This window comes from Oncorhynchus masou, chromosome 18 (genome assembly GCF_036934945.1).
Source record: "Oncorhynchus masou masou isolate Uvic2021 chromosome 18, UVic_Omas_1.1, whole genome shotgun sequence".
Classification (NCBI taxonomy): domain Eukaryota; kingdom Metazoa; phylum Chordata; class Actinopteri; order Salmoniformes; family Salmonidae; genus Oncorhynchus; species Oncorhynchus masou.
In genome coordinates, this window is record NC_088229.1 from 16,285,632 (window position 1) to 16,310,891 (window position 25,260).

At 42.8% G+C, this 25,260-nt stretch overlaps 2 protein-coding genes across 2 annotated transcripts; one reads left to right on the forward strand and one right to left on the reverse strand.

The window, feature by feature from the left end:
* Positions 1–24,345, reverse strand: LOC135504065 (adenosine deaminase-like). Its single transcript, XM_064922341.1, has 11 exons — positions 24,188–24,345; positions 19,269–19,330; positions 18,564–18,686; positions 9,150–9,293; positions 8,790–8,905; positions 7,865–7,989; positions 6,658–6,729; positions 4,745–4,846; positions 2,727–2,794; positions 2,411–2,540; positions 1–2,138 (listed from the first exon to the last, which is right to left on the reverse strand). The coding sequence occupies exons 1-11, from the start codon at positions 24,335–24,337 to the stop codon at positions 2,034–2,036; spliced, it is 1,197 nt and encodes a 398-aa protein (XP_064778413.1). The 5' UTR covers positions 24,338–24,345; the 3' UTR covers positions 1–2,033.
* LOC135504094 (cAMP-dependent protein kinase inhibitor gamma-like) lies at positions 33–1,001 on the forward strand. The gene is made up of 2 exons (XM_064922386.1): positions 33–186; positions 367–1,001. Exons 1-2 carry the CDS (start codon positions 33–35, stop codon positions 447–449), a joined length of 237 nt encoding a protein of 78 aa, XP_064778458.1. The 3' UTR covers positions 450–1,001.
* Positions 24,346–25,260: the final 915 nt, after the last annotated feature.

The following is a 25,260-nucleotide window of genomic DNA, read 5'->3' on the forward strand; positions in this document are numbered from 1 at the left end:
GGTGTAATGAGGTGTCTGATCATGGACAGATAATGGATGTGGAGACAACAACACCGTACTCTGACTTCATCAACTGTGATCGTACAGGCCGCAGGAACGCAGTACCTGACATACAGGGACAGGGGGCAGCAGGCAGCACCAGTGAATTAACCAAAGACATGGAAGGGCTGGACCTGAAGGTGGCGGGTGAGTGTGTGTGGTGTGTGTGTGTGTGTATAGATAGATATAGCCAGGTGTTTGTGTTCTACATCTTCATTCACTTAGTCAGCATTACCTCCTGCCTTCTCTCCCAAGCCATCTCCAATCTATTGACAATTGTGGGCACTTTCTTTGTTTTTAATGGACCATGTTTCCTGTGTCTTTCAGAAGGAGACTCTGGTGCATCACCAGCCCCTGAGGGTGAAGGGTTGACCAGCCAAGAGGCCCAGGGAGGCGAGGGCCCATCCTAAACCACCTCACAGGAGTGGAGAGCGGGACACAGAGAAGAAGGGACAGAATAAGACAGAGAGGATCTCCTGAATGTCCTGCCTGACTAGACCCTACCCCTCTCCTAACTCAACAGTGATGACATCTCTCACTGTGTAGCTTTGATGGAGCTTTGCTGGTCCAGCTGCATGATCCTTCTCCTTTATCAATTGGCATTGTGGGAAATGTAGTTGACAGAACAGTTGTTCACAAGTAGGACTACATCTGTTCTTGGCCTAGAGGTGCTGCTGGGCTACAGTGGTAAAGGAAATGTACCAAACTTTGGATCTATGTCTCTCCAGATGTACTGAACACTATCCTTTCTTAGAATGAAATGTTGTTCCAAACCTAACATGGAACTATCATCAAAAATGAGCTACGCAGAATCTATAATCATGTTTGCCATTTCTTTTGTGTTTAACATTTTATCTTTTGTTTTACAATAATAATTGTAGTATCATATTTATTTCAAATGATTCTCTGATACCTTTTGTGATAGTCATTTCTTTTCTGTAATAAAATGTTTATGTATCTTCTGTTACGGTATGTGCATACTTTTGCTGTTGGCACAACTGTAATCTTATCTTCAGAATACCATTGCTGCCTGAGGCACTCCAGGAGTCTTTCATTTTCTTCAGTGAAGCTACTTTCAGTGGTCAGAACTTGTACTTTCAGTGGTCAGAATACTGCTAGCGGGATTTATTTAGTTCTCAAGTAGAGGTGCAGTTTTCTATAGATTTTTTGAAACACTGACGTTAGCCAAGATGTGCCCGTTCAAAGACACCCATCGCTGATGGAAGTTGAATATTTGAGGTTATCATCAATATTTCCTAATGCAGTTTAGTGTACATTGGAGTGGTCACAGGAAGCCAATTTACAGCATAGGACAGCGCCCTAGAACCTCCATGTTGTATTTTGTTTTGGTAAAGGAGAAGAAGTGTTTGAGTGAAGTGGTACTCATGAGCAAGCACTATGTTCCTGGGTCCAGCCTGGGCTTTTCCAGTAAGATATGCTGCTGCTCTGTAAGAGCTGCCACTCAAGTGGTTTACATTTGAACTAAACTGTCCATAGCGAGGTAAGGTCCATATTGCAGTTGATTCTGATACTCCTTCAATGACAATTTTAAGATGCAAAAGCGTTTTTATTGTAGATTTTGCTCGTATTTTAATGTCATTGTCCTCAATGGAAGAAATGTATTAAATGGAACTGCTTTTCAATTAGTAAAATGCAAAAATGACCTCTGAGAAAAGCCTCTTACAGAAGTTACTCTAAAAATGGTAAGACCACTTCAGAAGGCTTTACTCTCCACCAAGTGAGAACAGTACAGCAGTAGATAGTATGTCACCTAGTGCTCACAACTAGGACTACATTACATTTTTGATCATTTTTGGTATAGAGCTGGTTTACCTGAAGCATTCCCAATTTATTTTAAAATGTGGGGTAAGAACTCTATTTCCACCAAAGGAAATGTAAGTTGTTGGCATGATGATTCAAATAGTCTATACAACCTATCCTACTTGGCAAAGTGGTTGGTGCCTGGGTTGTTGCAGCTCTGATCAGTACTGAATTTAAAAGCCAGTGTTCTCCACCATTCCATAGGCTTCGTACAACTTGTTAATAAGATCCTTCTTCTCCTTCTCAGGCAAGAAGCTGGAGTTAGCGGAGTTTATGTTCTGAAAAACGAGGTGAATGTGAGACTTATTAAACCATAAGGGGAGAGAGAGTATACTGTAGTATTTAATGGTATTATCAACAGTTGCATAGTATTTCATAGCCTGGTCCTGGATCTGTTTGTGCGGTCTTCCCAACTCCTTTGGTCATTAATTGTCATGTTAACAACCATAGGATTTAGCTATACAGCATAAACAGATCTGGGACCAGGCTAAATATTTAATGGTATTGAGCTGCCAAGCCAAATAGGAAGAGTTGAACTGTGTTTTCTTACCAGTCTCTTGAATTCCTCCTCGGTGAAGCCCATGTAGTTCTGGGCAGTGCTGTAGTCTAAGTGCAGGGTGGAGTTGAAAATCAAAGGGTCGTCTGTGTTCAGGGAGTAGTTGGCCTTATCCTTTCTGAAGCTACACACACACACACACACACACACACACAACATTGAGGGGAAAAGTAAACCCAGACAAAAATGAAACGGTTAAAAAAAAGGTATTGTTTCCAAACACTTGTTACAATCTTTATGGTATTGGGTTGTTGAAACTTTATCAGAAGTATCATTCATTGAATATGATGAGTAGTGAAAGATGGCTTACGTGATGACAGGATGCTTGGTGAAGTCTGGATCACAGGCTCCAGTCAATTTGCTGGATATGGGACACACCTGAAAATCACACGGCATTCCTTCCTTACAGAACAGTAGCCTTGTCTGCCAGGATTCTAGGCTGTAGTTGGACACATGGCTAGTGAAGGAGACTAGTTCTTGGTTGCCTCCCAATAAACTCCTTCCTCCTGAAGTGTGCAAATGTTCACTACTCCCCACAAGTTTAAAATAATTGTGTTGGCTATGGGGATTTTCCATATACAGTGCATTCGGAAAAGTATTCAGACTCCATGACTTTTTCCACATTTTGTTACGTTACAGCCTTATTCTAAAATAGATTAAATTAATTTGTTCCTCAATCTACACACAATACTCTATAATGACAAACTGGAAATACCTTGGAAAGGCACACACCTGTCAGAGCAAAAACCAAGCCATGAGGTGGAAGGAATTGTCCATAGAGCTCCGAGACAGGATTGTGTCAAGGCACAGATTTGGGGATGGGTACCAAAACAATTCTGCAGCATTTAAGGTCCCCAAGAACACAGTGGCCTCCGTCATTCTTGGAAGAAGTTTGGAATCACCAACACTCTTCCTAGAGGTGGCCGCACAGCCAAACTGAGCAGCTGGGAGAGAAGGGCCTTGGTCAGGGAGGTGACCAATAACACGATGGTCACTCTGACAAGAGTTCCTCTGTGGAGATGGAAGAACCTTCGGGAAGGACAACCATCTCTGGAGCACTCCACAAATCAGACCTTTATGGCAGAGTGGCTAGATGGAAGCTACTCCTCAGTAAAAGGCACATGACCGCCCACTTGGAGTTTGCCAAAAGGCACCTAAAGGACTCTCAGACCATGAGAAACAAGATTCTCTGATCTGATAAAAACCAAGATTGAACTCTTTGGCCTGAATGCCAAGCGTCACGTCTGGAGGAAACCTGGCACCATCCCTACGGTGAAGCATGGTGGTGGCAGCATCATGCTGCTGGGATGTTTTTCAGCAGCAGGGACTGGGAGCTTAGTCCGGATCGAGGGAAATATCAACGGAGTAAAGTACAGCGAGATCCTTGATGAAAACCTGCTCAGGACCTCAGACTGGGGCGATGGTTCACCTTCCAACAGGACAATGACCCGAAAAACACAGTTAAGACAACGCAGGAGTGGCTTCGGGACAAGTCTCTGAATGTCCTTGAGTTGACCAGCCAGAGCCCGGACTTGAACCCAATCGAACATCTCTGGAGAGACATGAAAATAGTTGTGCAAGCGACGTTCCCCATCCAACCTGATCGCTTGAGAGGATTTGAAAAGAATGGGATTAATTCCCCAAATACAAGTGTGCCACACTTGTAGCGTCATACCCAAAAAGGTGTAATCGCTGCCAAAAGTGCTTTAACAAAGTACTGAGTAAAGGGGGTCCGAATGCTTTTGTAAATAAGTATTTGTTTTTTAATATATATATATATATATATATATATATATACATTTGCAACAATTTCTAAAAACCTGTTTAATCTATTTTAGAATAAGGCTGTAACGTTATAAAAAGTGAAAAAAATCAAGCGGTCTGAATACTTTCCGAATGCACTGTACCAGTCATTTTACTTTCAAATCCATGTCGGAAAGTAGACCCTTTGGGAGAAAGGAGCTATTAATTGGGACACAACGCTTGTGTAATGTCTCTTCATGACCACCAGAGGTCATTGCACTAGCCGCCTTCATGGTAGGAAAAGGCTAGAAGTCCACAACCTGATGCCCAAACCAATATTTTATTTCATAAAAGTATTAAAATTAGGTTAAGGTTAGGGTAGGGGTTAAGGATTTGGTTAGGGTTAACGTAATGGTCACTTTTTAGGTTTTTGCTAGTCGGTTTAAGCATCAGCTGTGTAGCCTCTCCATTCATGGTAGGATCTATTTACTTTGTTTTATGAGGTATGCTCATACATCATGTAATATTCTGTGTGTACGAAGTCTGTTACTTTACATTACAGGTGAAATATGTGTACGTTCTTACCTCAAAATGCATATTCTGCTCCAGGAGTTGTTTGTACAGCACTTGGTCCTCCAGTATGTTGTAGCCATGTCCTATTCTCTCTGCTTTCAGGACCTCCACAGCCTGAAGAAGTCATGTGGTATGTGTCATCAATCAGTTTTGTCAAAATCCTCTCACGAACAGAACTACTGGCTATTCCTGGCAACATGCTGTCTTTGGTTGCATAGTTGCCTGACATTTTAGAAATATGGCTTTCATAGAAAGTAATTCACATATGCTAGTGAAGAATTACAGGGTGACGTGATATTGGATAGTGATGAACAGACTAGTGCGCTCTGTGTACTCAGTAGTTTTACTTGTTTCTATCTGCCAAACAAACCGTATTTACGTTCTTATAAAAGAGTAGAGATGTTTTCACAATGCAGTGTCACTTATAACATGATAACAGTTCAGTGAGAGACGTTATGACGTACACTACCAGGCAAAATTTTGGACACACCTACTCATTCAAGTGTTTCTTTATTTGTACTATTTTCACCATTTGTAGAATAACAGTGAAGACATCAATACTATGGAATCATGTGGTAACTGAAAGTGTACAACAAAAAATGTTTTAGATTCTTCAAAGTAGCCACCCTTTGCCTTGATGACAGCTTTGCACACTCTTGGCATTCGCTCAACCAGCTTCACCTGGAATGCTTTCCCAACAGTCTTGAAGGAGTTCCCACATGCTGAGCACTTGTTGGCTGCTATTCCTTCACTCTGCGGTCCAACTTATCCCACACCATCTCAATTGGGTTGAGGTTGGGTTATTGTGGAGGCCTGGTCATCTGATGCAGCACTTATCACTCTCTCTTTCTTGGTCAGATAGCCCTTATATTGGAAGTGTGTTTTTGGTCTTTGTCCTGATGAACAACAAAGGATAGTCCCACTCAGCGCACCCCAGATGGGATGGCTTATTGCTTGTTAGCATGCTGGTTAAGTGTACTTTGCATTCTAAGTAAACCACTGTCACTAGCAAAGCACCATCACACTTCCTCTTCCATGCTTCATGGTGGGAACAACACATGCAGAGATTATCTGTTCACCTACTCTGCGTCTTACAAAGACATGGCGGTTGGAACCAAAAATCTCACATTTGGACTCATCAGACCAAGACAGTTCTCCACCGGTCTAATGTCCGTTGCTTGTGTTTCTTGGCCCAAGCAAGTCTCTTCTTATTGGTGTCCTTCAGTAGTGGTTTCTTTGCAGCAATTCGACCATGAAGTCACGCAGTCTCTTCTGAACAGTTGATGTTGAGATGTCTGTTACTTGAACTCTGTGAAGCATTTATTTGGGCTGCAATCTGAGGTGCAGTCAATTGCCGATTTCTGAGGCTGGTAACTCTAATGAACTTATGCTCTGCAGCAGAATAACTCTGTGTCTTCCTTTCCTGTAGCGGTCATCATGAGTGCCATTTTCATCATAGTGCCCCTACCTTGTCACAACACAACTGATTGGCTCAAACGCATTAAGAAGGAAAGAAATCCCACAAATTAACTTTTAACAAGGCACACGTGTTAATTGAAATGCTTTCCAGGTGTTTACCTCATGAAGCTGGTTGAGAGAATGCCAAGCGTGTGCAAAGCTGTCATCTAGTTAAAGGGTGGCTACTTTGAAGAATCTCAAATATAAAATATATTTTGATTTGTTTTAACATGTTTTTTGTTTACATGAGTCTGTGTTATTTCATAGCTTTGATGTCTTCACTGTAGAATAATAATGTAGAAAATAGTACAAATAAAGAAACTCTTGAATGAGTAGATGTGTCCAAACTTTTGACTGGTACTGTATGTATTGCTGTTGTGTGTTGAGAAGTAGAGAATGTCTTCAGTCAAGTTGAACTGTCAAATATTTAATGGTCCCCAAAGGCTGTACAGGAAAGGGAAGCTCACCTCTTTCACCACAGAGGCAGGGCCTACCTCTCCAGCATGGACTGTTCTGTGGACCCCACATCTCTCAGCTTCCTGTCAACAAGGTCACTCACATCAACACCAAGTTAATATGAGAAACATCTGGCTTTGACAGTTAGTCCTGACTGAAATACCTTCCATTGTCTTGAAACTGTCATTATACATGGATGAACATAGTCATAACATGATTCCAAGAGGCCATGCTTCGGTAAAGAGAATGCATTATTTTTTGCCAAAGGCTAGATTGGTAAGATTTGCATCTCACCAACATTTGAGAAATGTCAGATCTGCTTTTGACAAAACCCAGCTTAGATTTTAAGACCTCTGAATTTAGAGCTTGTACAGTTATAACTGTCTGTATTAGTATCAGCGTGGCACTCTACTAAGAGCATGTTAATTCTCCGACTCCTACTGTTTGGAAATGGACTTCTTCACACTAATGATTTAAACAGATGTTAACATGTCCACATTTATCACTTCAGCCGCTGGTTGACCTTACCAGTGTTCCCAGATGTTATCCCGGGGGGAATGATTGAATGGCTGTATGTTTAATTCAGGAACGACCAGAGATAGAACAAACTACGCAGTTGAAACACTTAAGTGGCATACTTTGGACAAATTGCCTAAATTTGGTCATCATGAACATGGTGAATAGTTTCACTGATTCAGTTATTGCTCTTGAGAGAGTTCTGTTGCATGAAATTGCAGACCTCCAACTGTCTGTCTAAAGCGACCTTCAGGTCTCCATTTATGGATATATGTATAGAGAGTTGATGAGTTATAATGATAAGGTGTAAATTATTGGCTAGTTATAAAACAAATCAACCAATTGTAGGCCTTTTAAGGTCTGAAGTTCTGCAATAGCCCCAATAAAGATTGGTTGTACTTTAACTCTACTATCTGACAACGGGTAGCCAACAGTGTCAAATGTGATTTTTTTTTTATAGTGTCACAAATTTTAAATTCTTGTGCAAGTTGGAGGGTGATCTGCCACCTTTTTAAGCAATAACAATTAGCATGGTATGCTGCATGACAGCGTTCAGTAGGAAAGTGGTTAGCGTCATATCCTGCTGAGGCTAGCTATTGTCTTGTATCGTGGCCATGAACCATGCATGCATGGAACAGTTACCTACAGCACATACAGAATGAATTGGACACGAGGGTTCAAAGTTGGGCAGTGGTAAGTTACCTCATAGGCCATCCTGTGTCCTGGGTAGGCCTCACAGTTGAGTGACTCGTCTCCTGCCAGATCAATAGCCACCACTCCATCCTTCTTGTACTTCTTACACAACTCCACCACGTCCTTGGACCAGCCTGTGCAACGCAACAACCCAGTGAGGTCAAAGACCCAGAGACAGGTCGTTTTAAAATGCAGGATGTTTGATTTGTGTGGATGTTTGTGAAATGTTTTCATGCTAGATCTATGACCTAAAGGTTATCTGAATATCTGCTGCTACGAATGAGAGACATTGTGAATCATGTCAAGCATCTCCGTGAAAGCTAGTGTAAAGCAATGGTTGTAAAGGTCAAATTGTTCAGTTCCAAACTTAATGTTAACAAAAGCAGAACAAAATACAAACAACAAAATACTGACAACAGAAAACTGTTCACTGGAATGTTTGCCTAAAATAGTCACTTGTATTTTGTTGCATGTAATAAAAAAACAGATACTATGCTCTGTGAAGCCAGAAAATTACATATAACCAAATTCCTTTACTGCTGGGACTATTCTGGACTGTAACATAGGAGATTTTAGGAGATCTTGCAATTTTTAATTCAGTGATACATTACACAAATGAGCCCCTTTTTACTGTCTGCATTAGGGCCAGCAAATGATGACATTAGCTAAGGAGAAAACTCAATAACCACAGCATCACACCTCCTCACATATAGATCAACATCATTGAGTGGGGTTGAAATGAAACAAGACATAGTCAGACGATGCCCAAAACAGGAAGTATAGAGAGTAGTTTTGACTGGGAGATGTTTGGCCTGCAACTTAGTGTGATGAGGATCACAGACAGAGGACGGCAGACAGGAAAACAGGCAGAGGCAGACAATAAGGAGGGGCTGTTTTGGGCCAGACAGACAGGACAGGACCGTGAGGGCATTACTTGGCATGTGGCGCATGCAGCACAGAATGGACCTGGCTATGATGTTGAATGCCTTCTCTCCCTCGGCCAGACCCTGGTTCACCAAGCAAACAACCTCATCTGGGCTCAAGTCACCTCTGGGGAAGAGAGTGAAATCAACACAGAGAACTCTTCAATGCATTGCGATGTCACATTTTTTTTATCTCTAAGAACAGATGAACAATACAAGACTGCAATCGGAGAGCACAAGTAACTCAAAGAACTGTATTGCGCATGTCCATATAGTAATTAGACATCAATCACACATACAGTATGTTTCAAAGGCACGCTTTTCTGTCATCTACTTTACCGGATCAGAAACATATAGTATCATCCACGTACTCTTTTTGGTTCCATGGAATGGGTTCTACGTCAGTGTTAGCCAGAAAGTGTGGGCTGTATCTGACTTCAACGTAGATCACCCCCTCTTTGGCTTTGTCCTCCACAAACTCATAGGCTATCCTCTTGATCGCCTCTCTGTCACCACTGGAAAGTTCACAGAAAATCAGAGGAAGCCCAAGAGAAACATAAATATTTACTCAACTATGGCAGATAATGAAAAGTATTAGTCACCAGCAAAGGCCCTACATTTGCTTTAGATTTCATCACATCATGTTCATCCAGTTACAAATGAAGATGTTGGAAGAAGCTATATTTCAATTTACGACACGTAAAATACAGGAAACGTTCTAGGAACAGCCTATTGTTCTTTGCGTCTCTTCCCTCTTGGCCTGCAGGGTTAGTACTGGGTATGACAGGTTTAGTAACAGGGTATTACAGGTTTAGTAACAGGGTATTACAGGTTTAGTAACAGGATATTGCAGGGTTAGTACTGGGTATTACATGGTATTACATGGTAGAAGTGTTTCTCTAAATGACGCCACGCCAGGAGGACTATTACTGTCACAGAGAGAGCCAATGAGAGCATTGGCTGAACCAATGCTCCCTGTGACCCCTGACCTGAACTTGACTGGCACTGCTACTGCTAATATGACTAACTGTCAGCAGGAGAATATGACTATCAGTATCCCTGTATGATAATGAAGGTAAAGGACATAAGATCAGCCAGTGTACAGTGTTTGAGGGATGACATAGGGCAGGGACCACCAATTACATTAAGCCGCGGGCCAATTCTTTTTTGAGTGGATGGTTCTGGGGCCGGAACATAATTCTAAATAATTTGTAGACCTACACTGCAAATTGACTGCAAGAAGCCCAAACATATATAGTGTTTGACATATTTCCTAAATTAAAATAACTTTGAGCTGATTTCCTGGGGATTTTACAGCCATTTATGTCCAACAACAAAAATCATCATTATATATATATATATATAAATATATATGTTTTACTAATTTGTCTTGAGTTCCACCTATTTGGAACCCTGACATAGGGAATGATAGAATATTATAGTCATTTGTCATTTACATTTGATTTTGAGTGCGTATCATTCTGTTTTATAGTAGACATTTCTGTAAAAGTCCCCATGGAGCAATGGGTATTCTGGTTGGAGGGGTGGGAAATGTCTGCAAACTCAGTGGGACAGATTGATCCAGCATCAATTCCCTTTGTTGCTTTTTGACCTAACAAAGTTTCTGTTTCACATCACGATTGGAAAACAGACCAGCATTTACACTAGACGTGAATGCCTGTTTCTAACATGCCTGGTCTGAATGCTTGTCTCTCCCTCCGACCCCGTGACCCCCCTCTGTGCCGGTCTATCCGCCAACACACACAACAATTCTGCATGAGCCAAACACAGCTAGCAAGTTCCCCATGTTGTTGTCGTGTAGGGGGAAGCACCAGATGCAACAATACAGCTTTTCAAGGGAAGGCCTTGCTAAAAAATGCTTCATTCAGCATAACTGACAGCTAGCAGCTTCGCTGGCTGCTATTACAAACCATCATTGGGTCTTTTCATACTTGTTGTTGGCTGTGGTGTAAAGTACTTAATTAAAAATACTTTAAAGTATTGTAGTAAGCCGTTTTTTGGGGTATCTGTACATTACTTACTATTACTTTTGCTCCCCTACATTCCTAATGAGAATAATGTGCTTTTTACTTCATACATTTTCCCTGACACCCATAAATACTTGTTAAATTTGGATTGCTTATCAGAATATGAAAATGGTCCAATTCACGTACTTATTAAGAGAACATCTGTCACGCCCTGGTCTATATTTATTATGTTATCTTCATTTATTGGGTCAGGCCAGGGTGTGACATGGGTTTGTTTGTAGTGTGTTTCGTCTTGGGGTTGTGTGGGGTGTACAGATTAGTCTATGGCTGCCTGAGGCGGTTCTCAATCAGAGTCAGGTGATTATCGTTGTCTCTGATTGGGAACCATATTTAGGTAGCCTGGGTTTCACTGTGTGTTTGTGGGTGATTGTTCCTGTCTCTGTGTTTGTTGCACCAGTCAGGGTTGTTTCGGTTTTCGACGTTTGTTGTTTTGTATTGTTCGTGTTTTTCATCATTAAAGATGTATCGAACGAACCATGTTGCATTTTGGTCCGATCCTTGTTGGAAGAAGGAGTTGGAAGAAACCCGTTACAGAATCACCCACCACAAACGGACCAAGCAACGTGTTAACAGGCAGGAGCCACTGGAGAAGCAACAAAGGCAGCAACAGCGGCGCAATGGGGAAAGGACATGGGAACAGTTTCTGGACAACACTACGTGGGAAGAAATAGACAGGTGGGCGGCCGACCCAGGAGGAGTGCTCGAGCCCGCCTGGGATTCGCTGGAGCAGTGCGAAGAGGGTTATAGAAAAATTGAGTTGTTGAAGCAAGCACGGCGGCACGATAGGAAGCCCGGGAGTCAGCCTCAAAAATTTATTGGGGGGTGGATAACAGGGAGTATGGCTACGCCAGGTAGGAGACCTGCGCAAACTCCCTGTGCTTACCGGGGGGCTAGAGAGACCGGGCAGGCACCGTGTTATGCTGTGGTGCGCACGGTGTCTCCAGTGCGGGTGCATAGCCCGGTGCGTTCTATTCCAGCTCCGCGTATCGGCCGGGCTAGATTGAGCGTCGAGCCAAATGCCATGAAGCCGGCTCTACGCATCTGGTCCCCAGTGCGTCTCCTTGGGCCAGCTTACATGGCACCAGCCTTACGCTCGGTATCCCCGTTTCGCCTGCATAACCCAGTGCGGGCTATTCCACCATGCCGCACTGGCAGAGCGACCGGGAGTATTCAACCAGGTAAGGTTGGGCAGGCTCGGTGCTCAAGAGCTCCAGTACGCCTGCACGGTCCGTTCTACCCAGTACCACCTCCACACCCCAGCCCTCCGGTGGCAGCTCCCCGCACCAGGCTTCCTGTGCGTGTCCTCGGCCCAGTACCACCAGTGCCAGCACCACGCATCAGACCTACTGTGCGCCTCGCCTCTCCAGCGCTGCCGGAGCCATCCTCCTCTCCTGTGCTGCTGGAGCCTCCCGCCTGTTTAGCGCTGCCAGAGCCTTCCGCCTCTACAGCGTTGCCGGAGTCTCCTGCCCGTTTAGCGCAGCCAGAACTGCCAGTCTGCATGGAGCAGCCAGAGCTGCCAGTCTGCATGGAGCAGCCAGAGCTGCCAGTCTGCATGGAGCAGCCAGAGCTGCCAGTCTGCATGGAGCTGCCAGTCTGCATGGAGCTGCCAGTCTGCATGGAGCTGCCAGTCTGCATGGAGCTGCCAGTCTGCAAGGAGCTGCCAGTCTGCAAGGAGCTGCCAGAGCTGTTAGTCTGCATGGAGCAGCCAGAGCTGTCAGAGCCGCCAGTCAGCATGGAGCAGCCAGAGCCGCCAGTCAGCATGGAGCAGCCAGAGCCGCCAGTCAGCATGAAGCAGCCAGAGCCGCCAGTCTGCGTGGAGCAGCCAGAGCCGTCAGTCTGCCAGGATCCGCCAGTCAGCCAGACTCTTCCAGATCTGCCAGTCAGCCAGATTCTTCCAGACCTGTCAGTCAGCCAGATTCTTCCAGATCTGCCAGTCAGCCAGACTCTTCCAGATCTGCCAGTCAGCCAGACTCTTCCAGATCTGCCAGTCAGCCAGACTCTTCCAGATCTGCCAGTCAGCCAGACTCTTCCAGATCTGCCAGTCAGCCAGACTCATCCAGATCTGCCAGTCAGCCAGACTCATCCAGATCTGCCAGTCAGCCAGACTCATCCAGATCTGCCAGTCAGCCAGACTCTTCCAGATCTGCCAGTCAGCCAGACTCTTCCAGATCTGCCAGTCAACCAGACTCTTCCAGATCTGCCAGTCAACCAGACTCTTCCAGATCTCCTATTCAGCCAGACTCTTCCAGATCTCCTATTCAGCCAGACTCTTCCAGATCTGCCAGTCAGCCAGACTCTTCCAGACCTGTCAGTCAGCCAGACTCTTCCAGACCTGTCAGTCAGCCAGACTCTTCCAGATCTGCCAGTCAGCCAGACTCTTCCAGATCTGCCAGTCAGCCAGACTCTTCCAGATCCGCCAGTCAGCCAGACTCTTCCAGATCCGCCAGTCAGCCAGACTCTTCCAGATCCGCCAGTCAGCCAGACTCTTCCAGATCCGCCAGTCAGGCAGACTCTTCCAGATCCGCCAGTCAGCCAGACTCTTCCAGATCCGCCCGTCAGCCAGACTCTTCCAGATCCGCCCGTCAGCCAGACTCTTCCAGATCTGCCAGTCAGCCAGACTCTTCCAGATCTGCTAGTCAACCAGACTCTTCCAGATCCGCCAGTCAGCCAGGATCTGCCGGATTCAACTGCCTGGCTGGGCTTCCTCTCAGTACTGGGGTTCCTCTCAGTCCCGGGCTGCCCCTCAGTCCCGAGCTGCCCCTCAGTCCCGAGCTGCCCCTCAGTCCCGAGCTGCCCCTCAGTCCCGAGCTGCCCCTCAGTCCCGAGCTGCTCCTCAGTTCAGTGGGGTTCTGGGTGAGGACTATTCGGCCATGGTCGGCGGCGAGGGTGGATCATCCCAGGACGCGAAGGGGAGGAACTATGACATTTATGGAGTGGGGTCCACATCCCGAGCCGGAACCGCCACCATGGACAGACACCCACCCGGACCCTCCCTATGGTTTTGAGGTGCGTTCGGGAGTCCGCACCTTAAGGGGGGGTTCTGTCACGCCTTGGTCTTAGTATTTTGTGTTTTAGTTAATTAGTTGGTCAGGCCAGGGTGTGACATGGGTTTATTGTCTGTTGTATTTCTTAGTGGGGTTTTTTAGTTATTGGGATTGTGGCTGATTATGGGTGTGTGTTGCATAGGTTTGGCTGCCTGAGGCGGTTCTCAATCAGAGTCAGGTGATTCTCGTTGTCTCTGATTGGGGACCGTATTTAGGTAGCCTGGTTTTCACTTTGTATTTCGTGGGTGATTGTTCCTGTCTCTGTGTAGTGTTCACCAGATAGGCTGTAATAGGTTTCACGTTCCGTTTTGTTGTTTTTTGTATTTATAAGTTATTTCGTGTATCGTCATTTGTTCCATTAAAGAACATGAGTAACCAACACGCTGCATTTCGGTCCGACTTTCTTTCGACAAACGAAGAACGCCGTTACACCACCATTGCGACCTGTACGCTCTCGTTGGCTGGCCCTCGCTTCATACTTGTCGCCAAACCCACTGGCTCCATGTCATCTACAAGACCCTGCTAGGTAAAGTCCCGCCTTATCTCAGCTCGCTGGTCACCATAGCATCTCCCACCTGTAGCACACGCTCCAGCAGGTATATCTCTCTAGTCACCCCCAAAACCAATTCTTTCTTTGGCCGCCTCTCCTTCCAGTTCTCTGCTGCCAATGACTGGAACGAACTACAAAAAGCACTGAAACTGGAAACACTTATCTCCCTCACTAGCTTTAAGCACCAACTGTCAGAGCAGCTCACAGATTACTGCACCTGTACATAGCCCACCTATATTTTAGCCCAAACAACTACCTCTTTCCCTACTGTATTTAATTTATTTATTTATTTTGCTCCTTTGCACCCCATTATTTTTATTTCTACTTTGCATATTCTTCCATTGCAAATCTACCATTCCAGTGTTTTACTTGCTATATTGTATTTACTTTGCCACCATGGCCTTTTTTTGCCTTTACCTCCCTTATCTCACCTCATTTGCTCACATCGGATATAGACTTGTTTATACTGTATTATTGACTGTATGTTTGTTTTGCTCCATGTGTAACTCTGTGTTGTTGTATGTGTCGAACTGCTTTGCTTTATCTTGGCCAGGTCGCAATTGTAAATGAGAACTTGTTCTCAACTTGCCTACCTGGTTAAATAAAGGTGAAATAAATAAAGTGAAATAGGTCAGAGCCAAGTCACAGAAAAATTTATGGGATTTTTATCAATAATGACTAAATGAGGTATACTGCACTATAACTGGAAAGAATTCTACCCTGTCTTTCTTGTAGTATTAAATAATGTTTGTCCATTAGGAAGGGGTTATATGGCATGTACCTAGGAAGAAAGGAATGTATGTGGAGATAAGAGAGGACAGGGAGGGCTCCTCCAGAGTTATGGTGTCTGGGGGAGCCTGGAACGGTCAGTTGAGGGGTTATAAACTGTGGTTAGACTCATGAGAAAATCCATGTTTGTGTGTATGTGTGTGCGTAGTTTAGGATGATATAAGAAGGAATGGATTTGTGAAAACTTTGGAGCTCTCGCAAATAAATTGGAACCTGATCAATTGTGAGTCGGGAATTCTGTCTGTTTTATTTAAGACCAAAACTTTACGAACTCTGGGTATCAGACAGATAAATATAATTGGAATTTATGAACACTGATTAAATAATTACTTGACAAAAACACAGCCATTTGTCCAGCCAAAGAGAGCAGTCACAAATCTGAAAGAGATAAAATGAATCACTAACCTTTGATGATCTTCATCAGATGACACTCATAGGACTTCATGTTACATAATACAGTGCCTTGCGAAAGTATTCGGCCCCCTTGAACTTTGCGACCTTTTGCCACATTTCAGGCTTCAAACATAAAGATATAAAACTGTATTTTTTGTGAAGAATCAACAACAAGTGGGACACAATCATGAAGTGGAACGACATTTATTGGATATTTCAAACTTTTTTAACAAATCAAAAACTGAAAAATTGGGCGTGCAAAATTATTCAGCCCCCTTAAGTTAATACTTTGTAGCGCCACCTTTTGCTGCGATTACAGCTGTAAGTCGCTTGGGGTATGTCTCTATCAGTTTTGCACATCGAGAGACTGAAAGTTTTTCCCATTCTTCCTTGCAAAACAGCTCGAGCTCAGTGAGGTTGGATGGAGAGCATTTGTGAACAGCAGTTTTCAGTTCTTTCCACAGATTCTCGATTGGATTCAGGTCTGGACTTTGACTTGGCCATTCTAACACCTGGATATGTTTATTTTTGAACCATTCCATTGTAGATTTTGCTTTATGTTTTGGATCATTGTCTTGTTGGAAGACAAATCTCCATCCCAGTCTCAGGTCTTTTGCAGACTCCATCAGGTTTTCTTCCAGAATTGTCCTGTATTTGGCTCCATCCATCTTCCCACCAATTTTAACCATCTTCCCTGTCCCTGCTGAAGAAAAGCAGGCCCAAACCATGATGCTACCACCACCATGTTTGACAGTGGGGATGGTGTGGTCAGGGTGATGAGCTGTGTTGCTTTTACACCAAACATAACGTTTTGCATTGTTGCCAAAATGTTCAATTTTGGTTTCATCTGACCAGAGCACCTTCTTCCACATGTTTGGTGTATCTCCCAGGTGGCTCGTGGCAAACTTTAATCAACACTTTTTATGGATATCTTTAAGAAATGGCTTTCTTCTTGCCACTCTTCCATAAAGGCCAGATTTGTGCAATATACAACTGATTGTTGTCCTATGGACAGAGTCTCCCACCTCAGCTGTAGATCTCTGCAGTTCATCCAGAGTGGTCATGGGCCTCTTGGCTGCATCTCTGATCAGTCTTCTCCTTGTATGAGCTGAAAGTTTAGAGGGACGGCCAGGTCTTGGTAGATTTGCAGTGGTCTGATACTCCTTCCATTTCAATATTATCGCTTGCACAGTGCTCCTTGGGATGTTTAAAGCTTGGGAAATCTTTTTGTATCCAAATCCGGCTTTAAACTTCTTCACAACAGTATCTCGGACCTGCCTGGTGTGTTCCTTGTTCTTCATGATGCTCTCTGCGCTTTTAACGGACCTCTGAGACTATCACAGTGAACTTTAGATACACTTCTCCTTAATGCAACCACTGTGTTGAATTTCAAAAAAGCTTCAGGGAAAAGGAAACCGTGCAATAATCTGAGTAAGGCGCTCAGAGACCAAACAAGCCAAAAATATATCCGCCATATTGTGCAGTCAACAGAAGTCAGAAATAACATGATAAATATTCACTTACCTTTGATGATCTTCATCAGAATGCACTCCCAGGAATCCCAGTTCCACAATAAATGTTTTTTTTGTTCGATAATGTCAATCATTTATGTCCAAATAGCTACTTTTTTTAGTGCATTTGGTAAACAAATCCAAACTCACAAAGCGCGTTCACTAGGAGCAGACGAAAGGTCAAAAAGTTCCGTTACAGTCCATAGAAACATGTCAAACGATGTATAGAATCAATCTTCAGGCTGTTTTTAACATAAATCTTCAATAATGTTCCAACCGGAGAATTCCTTTGTCTTCAGAAATGCAATGGAGCGCGAGCTAGCGTCACGAGCTTGTGGCACTCTGCCAGACCACCGTCTCAAAGAGCCCTTATGAGCCCCTCCTTTACAGTAGAAGCATCAAACAAGGTTCTGAAGACCGTTGACATCTAGTGGAAGTCTTAGGAAGTGCAACATGACCAATATCCCACTGTATCTTCAATAGGGAATGAGTTGAAAAAAGGACCAACCTCAGATTTCCCGGTTGGATTTTTTCTCAGGTTTTTGCCTGTCATATGAGTTCTGTTATACTCACAGACATCATTCAAACAGTTTTAGAAACTTCAGAGTGTTTCCTATCCACATATACTAATAATATGCATATATTGGGTTGTAGGCAGTTTACACCTTATTCATCCAAGCTACTCAATACTGCCCCCAGCCATGAGAAGTTAATTCTAAGATTTATATTTGATCATGTATATGTTTTTGCTGTTTGTTCTTTGTTATAGGGCCAAAAAGATTGGAGAAGTGGTTTACCCATACATCTCCGTTTTGGATATATAACTCTTTGTGTTTGTGTCTCTCTCTACCCTGTGTGTGTCTCTCCCTCTCTCTTGAGACCCTCCAATCCTGTAACACTACCAGTATGAAGGAAACTAACCGTGACCCTCATTTATTAAGATATATGTCAAACTCTCACTCTTGAGTTTGACGTCCCTAGCTTGTTCCCAGATCTGTTTTTGCTGTCTTACCAATTCCTATGGTCATTGTTATACTATTGGCACAAATATATCTAGGTCCATGAAAACCCCTCTCTGTGATAATGATAAGATAACCCCTCTGTGATAATGATAAGAAAACCCCTTCCAGCATCGGGAAACACCCTTCCTGCACCGCTACATGATGTGGGCTAGTTGATCTGGACATTTCTGACAAGTTACAAATATCTCTCTAAGGTATGCAATGACTAACATGACAAGAGGAACTGGTGATGCACTACCCAATTTCAAAATTGCACCTTGTAAATTCTACTATTACAACTTTCAAGAGTGAGTTGAAAGCCGGACAGAGTTCCTTAAAAAAAGGTGGTTCACAGTTTGGGAATGTAAATGAAACCAAAAGCTCAGGTGGTTAGTACACTAGTCAGCATCTAATGATCTCATATCTATCTTTATGTTCAGGGTACTTACGCAATGACGTGCATGTACTCTGCGAACTTGCCGAGGAACTCTGTGAGCGTGGCAGGCTGGTGCACCACACAAAGGTGTGTCATCTCCTTCACTGTGCCTGCAGGCAGGGTAATCCCACGTCGCCTGAGACAGACAGAGGACTTTAAAAGTACAATCAGCAATATTTAGCTACAGCTGTTCAATGTTCATTTCTCTAGGCTGAAAATGAAAGGAGACCAGGCATTTGCCATTAGGGCCCCGAGACTTTGAAATGGTCTGCCAGATTTAGTGCCTCTTTTTAAATCTCTGTTGAAGACAACCTTTTATGAAGATGCTTTTAATATATGATTCAATGTATTATTTTAACTAAATGTATTTTTTTACTATCTTTGTTTGTTTCTTAGTACTTTTAATTGATTATTTTATGTGAATCACTTTGTTATTTGTATTGAAAAGCACTATACAAATAAAATTATTATTATTATTATTTCAATTAATTATATTAAGGACATTAAAGTTATTTGCTAGTTCAAAAAGAGCACCATAACTAGACCTACATGTTCCAAACACAAAGACTGAAAGAACATCGTATGTAAATTGAACCTAACAGCCTTTTTGTGAAGGGAAATAGGCAATTCATGATTCAAGAGAACTAGCAAAACCAATTTTAACACATTATTTAACTAAAAGAAAAATGCTAAGAACTCAACAGGTTTATGAACTTACCTGGCAACGTCTAGGATCGTCTCCACTCGGATAGCGCCATCAAGATGCACATGCAGCTCAATCTGAAGATAAAAATATGACAAAAATAAAATACAGTGTAGACATTATTAATGTTGTAAATGACTATTGTAGCTGAAAACAGCTGATGTTTTATGGAATATCTACAAAGGCGTACAGAGGCCCATTATCAGCAACCATCACTACTGTGTTCCAATGGCACTTTGTGTTAGCTAATCCAAGTTTACCATTTTAAAAGGCTAATTGATCAATGGAAAACCCTTTTGCAATTATGTTAGCACAGCTGAAAATTATTGTTCTGATTAAAGAAGCAATAAAACTGGCCTTCTTTAGACTAGTTGAGTATCTGGAGCATCAGCATTTGTGGGTTCGATTACAGGCTCAAAATGGCCAGAAACAAATCACTTTCTTCTGAAACGCGTCAGTCTATTCTTGTTCTGAGAAATGAAGGCTATTCCATGCAAGAAATTTCCAAGAAACTGAAGATCTCGTACATTGCTGTGTACAACTCCCTTCACAGAACAGAGTAAACTGGCTCTAACCAGAATAGAAAGAGTGGGAGACCCCGGTGCACAATTGAGCAAGAGGACAAGTACATTAGAGTGTCTAGTTTGAGAAACAGACACCTCAACTGCCTCTTTGCTTGACATCATGGGAAAATCAAAAGAAATCAGCCAAGACATCAGAAAATAATTATAGACCTCCACAAGTCTAGTTCATCCTTGTGAGCAATTTCCAAACACCTGGAAGTACCACGTTCAACTATATAAATAATAGTACGCAGCCATCATACCGCACAGGAAGGAGATGCGTTCTGTCTCCTAGAGATGAATGTACTTTGGTGCGAAAAGTGCAAAACAATCCCAGAACAACAGAAAAGGACCCTGTGAAGATGCTGGAGGAAACAGGTACTAAAGTATATTTTTTCATAGTAAAACGAGTCCTCTATCGACATAACCTGAAAGGCCGCTCAGCAAGGAAGAAGCCACTGCTCCAAAACTGCCATAAAAAAACAGGCTACGGTTTGCAACTGCACATGGGGACAAATATCGTACATTTTGGAGAAATGTCCACTGGTCTGATGAAACAAAAATAGAACTGTCTGGCCATAATGACCATTGTTATGTTTGGAGGAAAAAGGGGGATGCTTGCAAGCTGAAGAACACCATCCCAACCGTGAAGCACAGGGGTATCAGCATCATGTTGTGGGGGTGCTTTGCTGCAGGAGGGCCTGGTGCACTTCACAAAATAGATGGCATCATGAGAAAGAAAAATGATGTGGATACATTGAAGCAACATCTCAAGACATAAAAGCTTGGTCGCAAATGGGTCTTTCAAATGGACAATGACCCCAAGCATACTTCCAAAGTTGTGGAAAATGGCTTAAGGACAAAAAAGCCCTGACCTCAATCCTATAGGAAATGTGTTAGCAGAACTGAAAAAGTGTGTGCGAGCAAGGAGGCCTACAACCTGACTCAATTACACCAGCTCTGTCAGGAGGAATGGGCCAAAATTCACCCAACTTATTGTGGGAAGCTTGTGGAAGGCTACCTGAAACGTTTGACCCAAGTTAAACAATTTAAAGGCAATGCTACCAAATACTAATTAAGTGTATGTAAACTTCTGACCCACTGGGAATGTGATGAACGGAATAACAGCTGAAATAAATAATTATCCCTACTAGTATTCTGACATTTCACATTCTTAAAATAAAGTGGTGATCCTAACTGACCAAAGACAGGGAATTTTTACTAGGATTAAATGTCAGGAATTGTGAAAAACTGAGCTTAAATGTATTTAGCCAGCAGCATACCTTGCTTCTGAAGCTAAGCAGGGTTGGTCCTGGTCAGTCCCTGGATGGGCGACCAGATTCTGCTGGAAGTGGTGTTGGAGGGCCAGTACGAAGCACTCTTTCCTCTGGTCTAAAAAATATCCCAATACCCCAGAGCAGTGATTGGGGACACTGCCCTGTGTAGGGTGCTGTCTTTCGGATGGGATGTTAAATGGATGTCCTGACTCTCTGCGGTCATTAAAGATCCCATGACACTTATTGTAAGAGTAGGGATGTTAACCCCGGTGTCCTGGCTAAATTCCCAATCTGGCCATCAAACCATCACAGTCACCTAATAATCCCCAGTTTACAATTGGCTCATTCATCCCCCTCCTTTCCCCTGTAACTATTCCCCAGGTCGTTGCTGCAAATGAGAATGTGTTCTCAGTCAACTTACCTGGTAAAATAACGGATAAATATAAATAAATACAGTTGGCTAAGGTGGATGTAAACTTCTGACTTCAACATTATGTGTGTGCCTCCCTGCGTGTGTGTAAAGTCTTGAATTGGACAGTGTTTAAATACATACACAGATCAGGTCTATGACAGCTGTTTCAGTCATTTACAGATGAAGTCATCTTCTGGCATTGTAGTAACAACTCATTTCCTCATGGGCTATTCTTCTGTGGTTTCCTACTTTACTAACCATGACCAATGCAAAGCATATAACCTGTTTTATCTATCAACAGGTATAAATGTAATGGAAGAAATCATCTGTGTTCTTGTTGTTATAAATGTGTGTCTATAACAGCACGGCAACCTTATCTTGTTTGTGCCATGAGGCCAACAGCACGTTTTCACAAAATGCATGCATCATTTTATAGACAATTAATACTCAAACAATGTGACATGTTGTGTAATGTATAGTCATTACATAACTTCATATAGTTCTGTTTCTGTTGCATGGATAGTTGAGGTCAGGCTCATCACGCCCCATACATTCAGTTATTGGTTGATAATCAAGATGTTATCAATGACAAAGTCACTCTTCAAGGTTGTCCATCCCTGTTTACTGTATTACTGCACACACACATTACGCTTCTTGTTATCAGCTATCAGCTCCTCACCCTGTACATGTTCTGCTGACGCAGGACCATAACTCCAAAGGGCACTATTGTTGGTGCTGGTGCTAATGGGTGGTATATGTTCAAGAAGACTTAGGATCAGTATTTACTGAAGTGTCTTTCTTACCCCTGGGCCAGTATCTTGTGTATAGGACTAGGAGTGCTGATCTAGGATCAGGTCCCTCCTGTCCATGTTATATGATCCAAAAAGGTCTTTATTACCCCTCGCCTCCTGAACTAATGTCCGAGCAGCGCACACACACACACACATATATATCGTATATATGTGGTAGTAGAGTAGTGGCCTGAGGAAATCCACTTGATATGTTGTGAAATGTAATGTAATGTTTTTAATTGTTTAACTGGCCTTAATTTTGCTGTACCCCAGGAAGAGTAGCTGCTGCTGCCTTGGCAGGAACTAATGGGGATCCATAATACATACAAATCAATCGAGCACTCACTAGGCATTCTCCACCTACTGCGGATGTGCCCTTGATCAAGGCAACTTAACCCCTAACCTGCTCCAGGGTCACTGCTCTGTGGCTGACCCTGTGCTGCTCCCAGCCTGTTGTGTGTTGTTGTCTGTACGTTGTGTGTTGTCTGTATGTTGTCTGTACGTTGTGTGTTGGGGCTGGGGACTCTGACAGCAAAAACAACCACCATACCATTGTCTCTGAATAATGGAACAATAAAATATTGTATTGTTTTTGTGTTGCCCCTCTATAGGGGACACAGTGGTGCAGTACAGGCTACAGTGTGTGAATTGAATTACACTGTCCGGGTATCAGGAAGAGCAGCTTGCTTAACCTTCATTTCTCCTGGGCAGATTCTAAATGAGACATTACTTTTGGGTAACCAATATTAATTTACCCTCTACATCAGTTTAAAAAGGCAACACTGAAACAAGTAGAGTAGCTTACTGCTTATAATCAACAGCTAAACTATCTTATTACTGGTGTTTTTGGTGCATTTGTCCACCATTAATATTTAAACAATGGTATATATGTGTTATATAGGCCTACAGTGTCACCCCTTGTCTTTTGATACTCTAAACACAGCCAGTAGTCTTCATGGGCTTGACACATCAAGATATCTGACTCCACCAGTAAATGCACCTGCCAATCCCACCACCCTGAGCCTCCTCCAGCCTTTCGGGGACGCTAGGCGAGATTTGGTCGGGAGACTGTGTTGCAGTTTTAAAGCAATCTGCAATTATTAATGTTTTTGCCATGGGGCAGAGAACATTTAGCAGTTTTAAAGCAAATTTCCTGCCGTTCTACACATTGTGTCATGTTCACATGATATATGTGTGAGAGTGACTAAGTAAATCAACATGCCCTGCGTGCCTGGTTGGTAATTTGGTGATGATTAGGCCTCATACAAGGGTTAGATAGCCGGCTAGACTACCTCACCTAGCAATCTAAAAGCTTTGAGTGACTGACATAAGTGGAAATATACTGATGCTCTAACGTGGTGCCCTACGCCTAGCGCGCTTAGTCTGCCTATAGAAAGAGGCGGCACCACCAATGCTCATCCATAATTACAGTGAAATGTTATCTAATGCTCAACGTATTACATGCTATGTAAAACCGAAGTGAGTGTGAAAATACCACACAACACTTTAGAAAATGTATCAATGGAAAATGCATCTAGTTAGGATCTTCTTAAAACGTTTAGCTAGGTATTGATGCAAATGAATAGGCTACAGGAACGGCCCACAGATGGCACAACAGTTCATCAATAGTAGCCTACGCTCCCTTTCTACTTTTCGTTTCTTCTAACCACGTGCTTCCTTGATTTTAGAATTTAGAAACAAATGAAAGAGCGACGTCAAACCCTATCATTACCGAACGAAGTACAGCCTACACGGTGACAAGTTTGAGAAGGAATAATAGGGTAATGAATAAATGGTTACAAAGTGGTTGAGAAGGAGAGTAAACAGGATAATTAATCATTTAATGCAACTGTCATTCTGCCTGATACATTAGTCGTCAAATACAACTTACCTTTGGTTTGTTAAATACTATTTGTTCAGTGAAGTGTTCTGCCATTGTGAAGGCTCTCCTGTGTGTGCTGGTGAATGTGAAAGTGCTGATAGCACAGAATGAGAGGCGCAACTTCAAGCTTGTCACGCCCAGGACTCGAATAGCGTTCATTACTACCATTATATACATGTCTAGCTCGCATGGGACATGGGACACGCCTTGATCCTACCCCCAACAACAGCATGCAATTAGGCCCATTGTCATAAACGTGCAAGCAAATCGAGTTTATCTACCGTTATACTATGGAAGGTATTGTAACCAGATAATTAGGTCTACAGATACATTTTCCACGGTGTAACCAGTAGACTAGTTGTGGTGAGTAGGATTAGCAGCATACAGTAGGTTAATCGTTGGCCAAATGCTTAGAGGTTTACCAATGATCTGATTATGGCCTGTCCAGAGCTACTGTAGCCAGACCAAGTCCTACACATCCAGGGAAAGGAGGAAGTGATACATGTAATCAGTTACACAAATTACACAAAACAAAAATGTACCTGAATGTACAGCAAAAATATTGTAATCAGATTACAGATACATTTGAAAACTATGATTACTATGTGATCTACTTTTAAAATCAGAAAGGATGTTTGCAATAAAAGACATTACAATACAAAATACAAAATAAAAAAATATTAAAACTTTGTTTTCTAAGTAACATTGAATTCAGCATTGAAAAAAACACATGTTTAAGTTTATTCCTTTGAGACCACAAGTCAGAGACCACTATGATGACACACCAAATGTGTTTGATGGATCCTTTTTGTTTTCTTCTAATGCCTTTTAAAGGTCCAATGCAGATTTTTTTTTAGCTCAATATCATATCATTTTTGGGTAACAATTAAATACCTTACTGTGACTGTATCAATTGAAATGGTCAAAAAGAAACAAAAATTGTTTTTTAGCAATTAACAATTTCTCAAGAATTTTGCCAGGACTGTCTGGGAGTAGTCTGAGTGGGGAGGGGAAAACTGAAAGCTAGCTGTTATTGCTCGATGTGGCAAATCTGACCATAATTCTATCCTCCAGATTCCTGC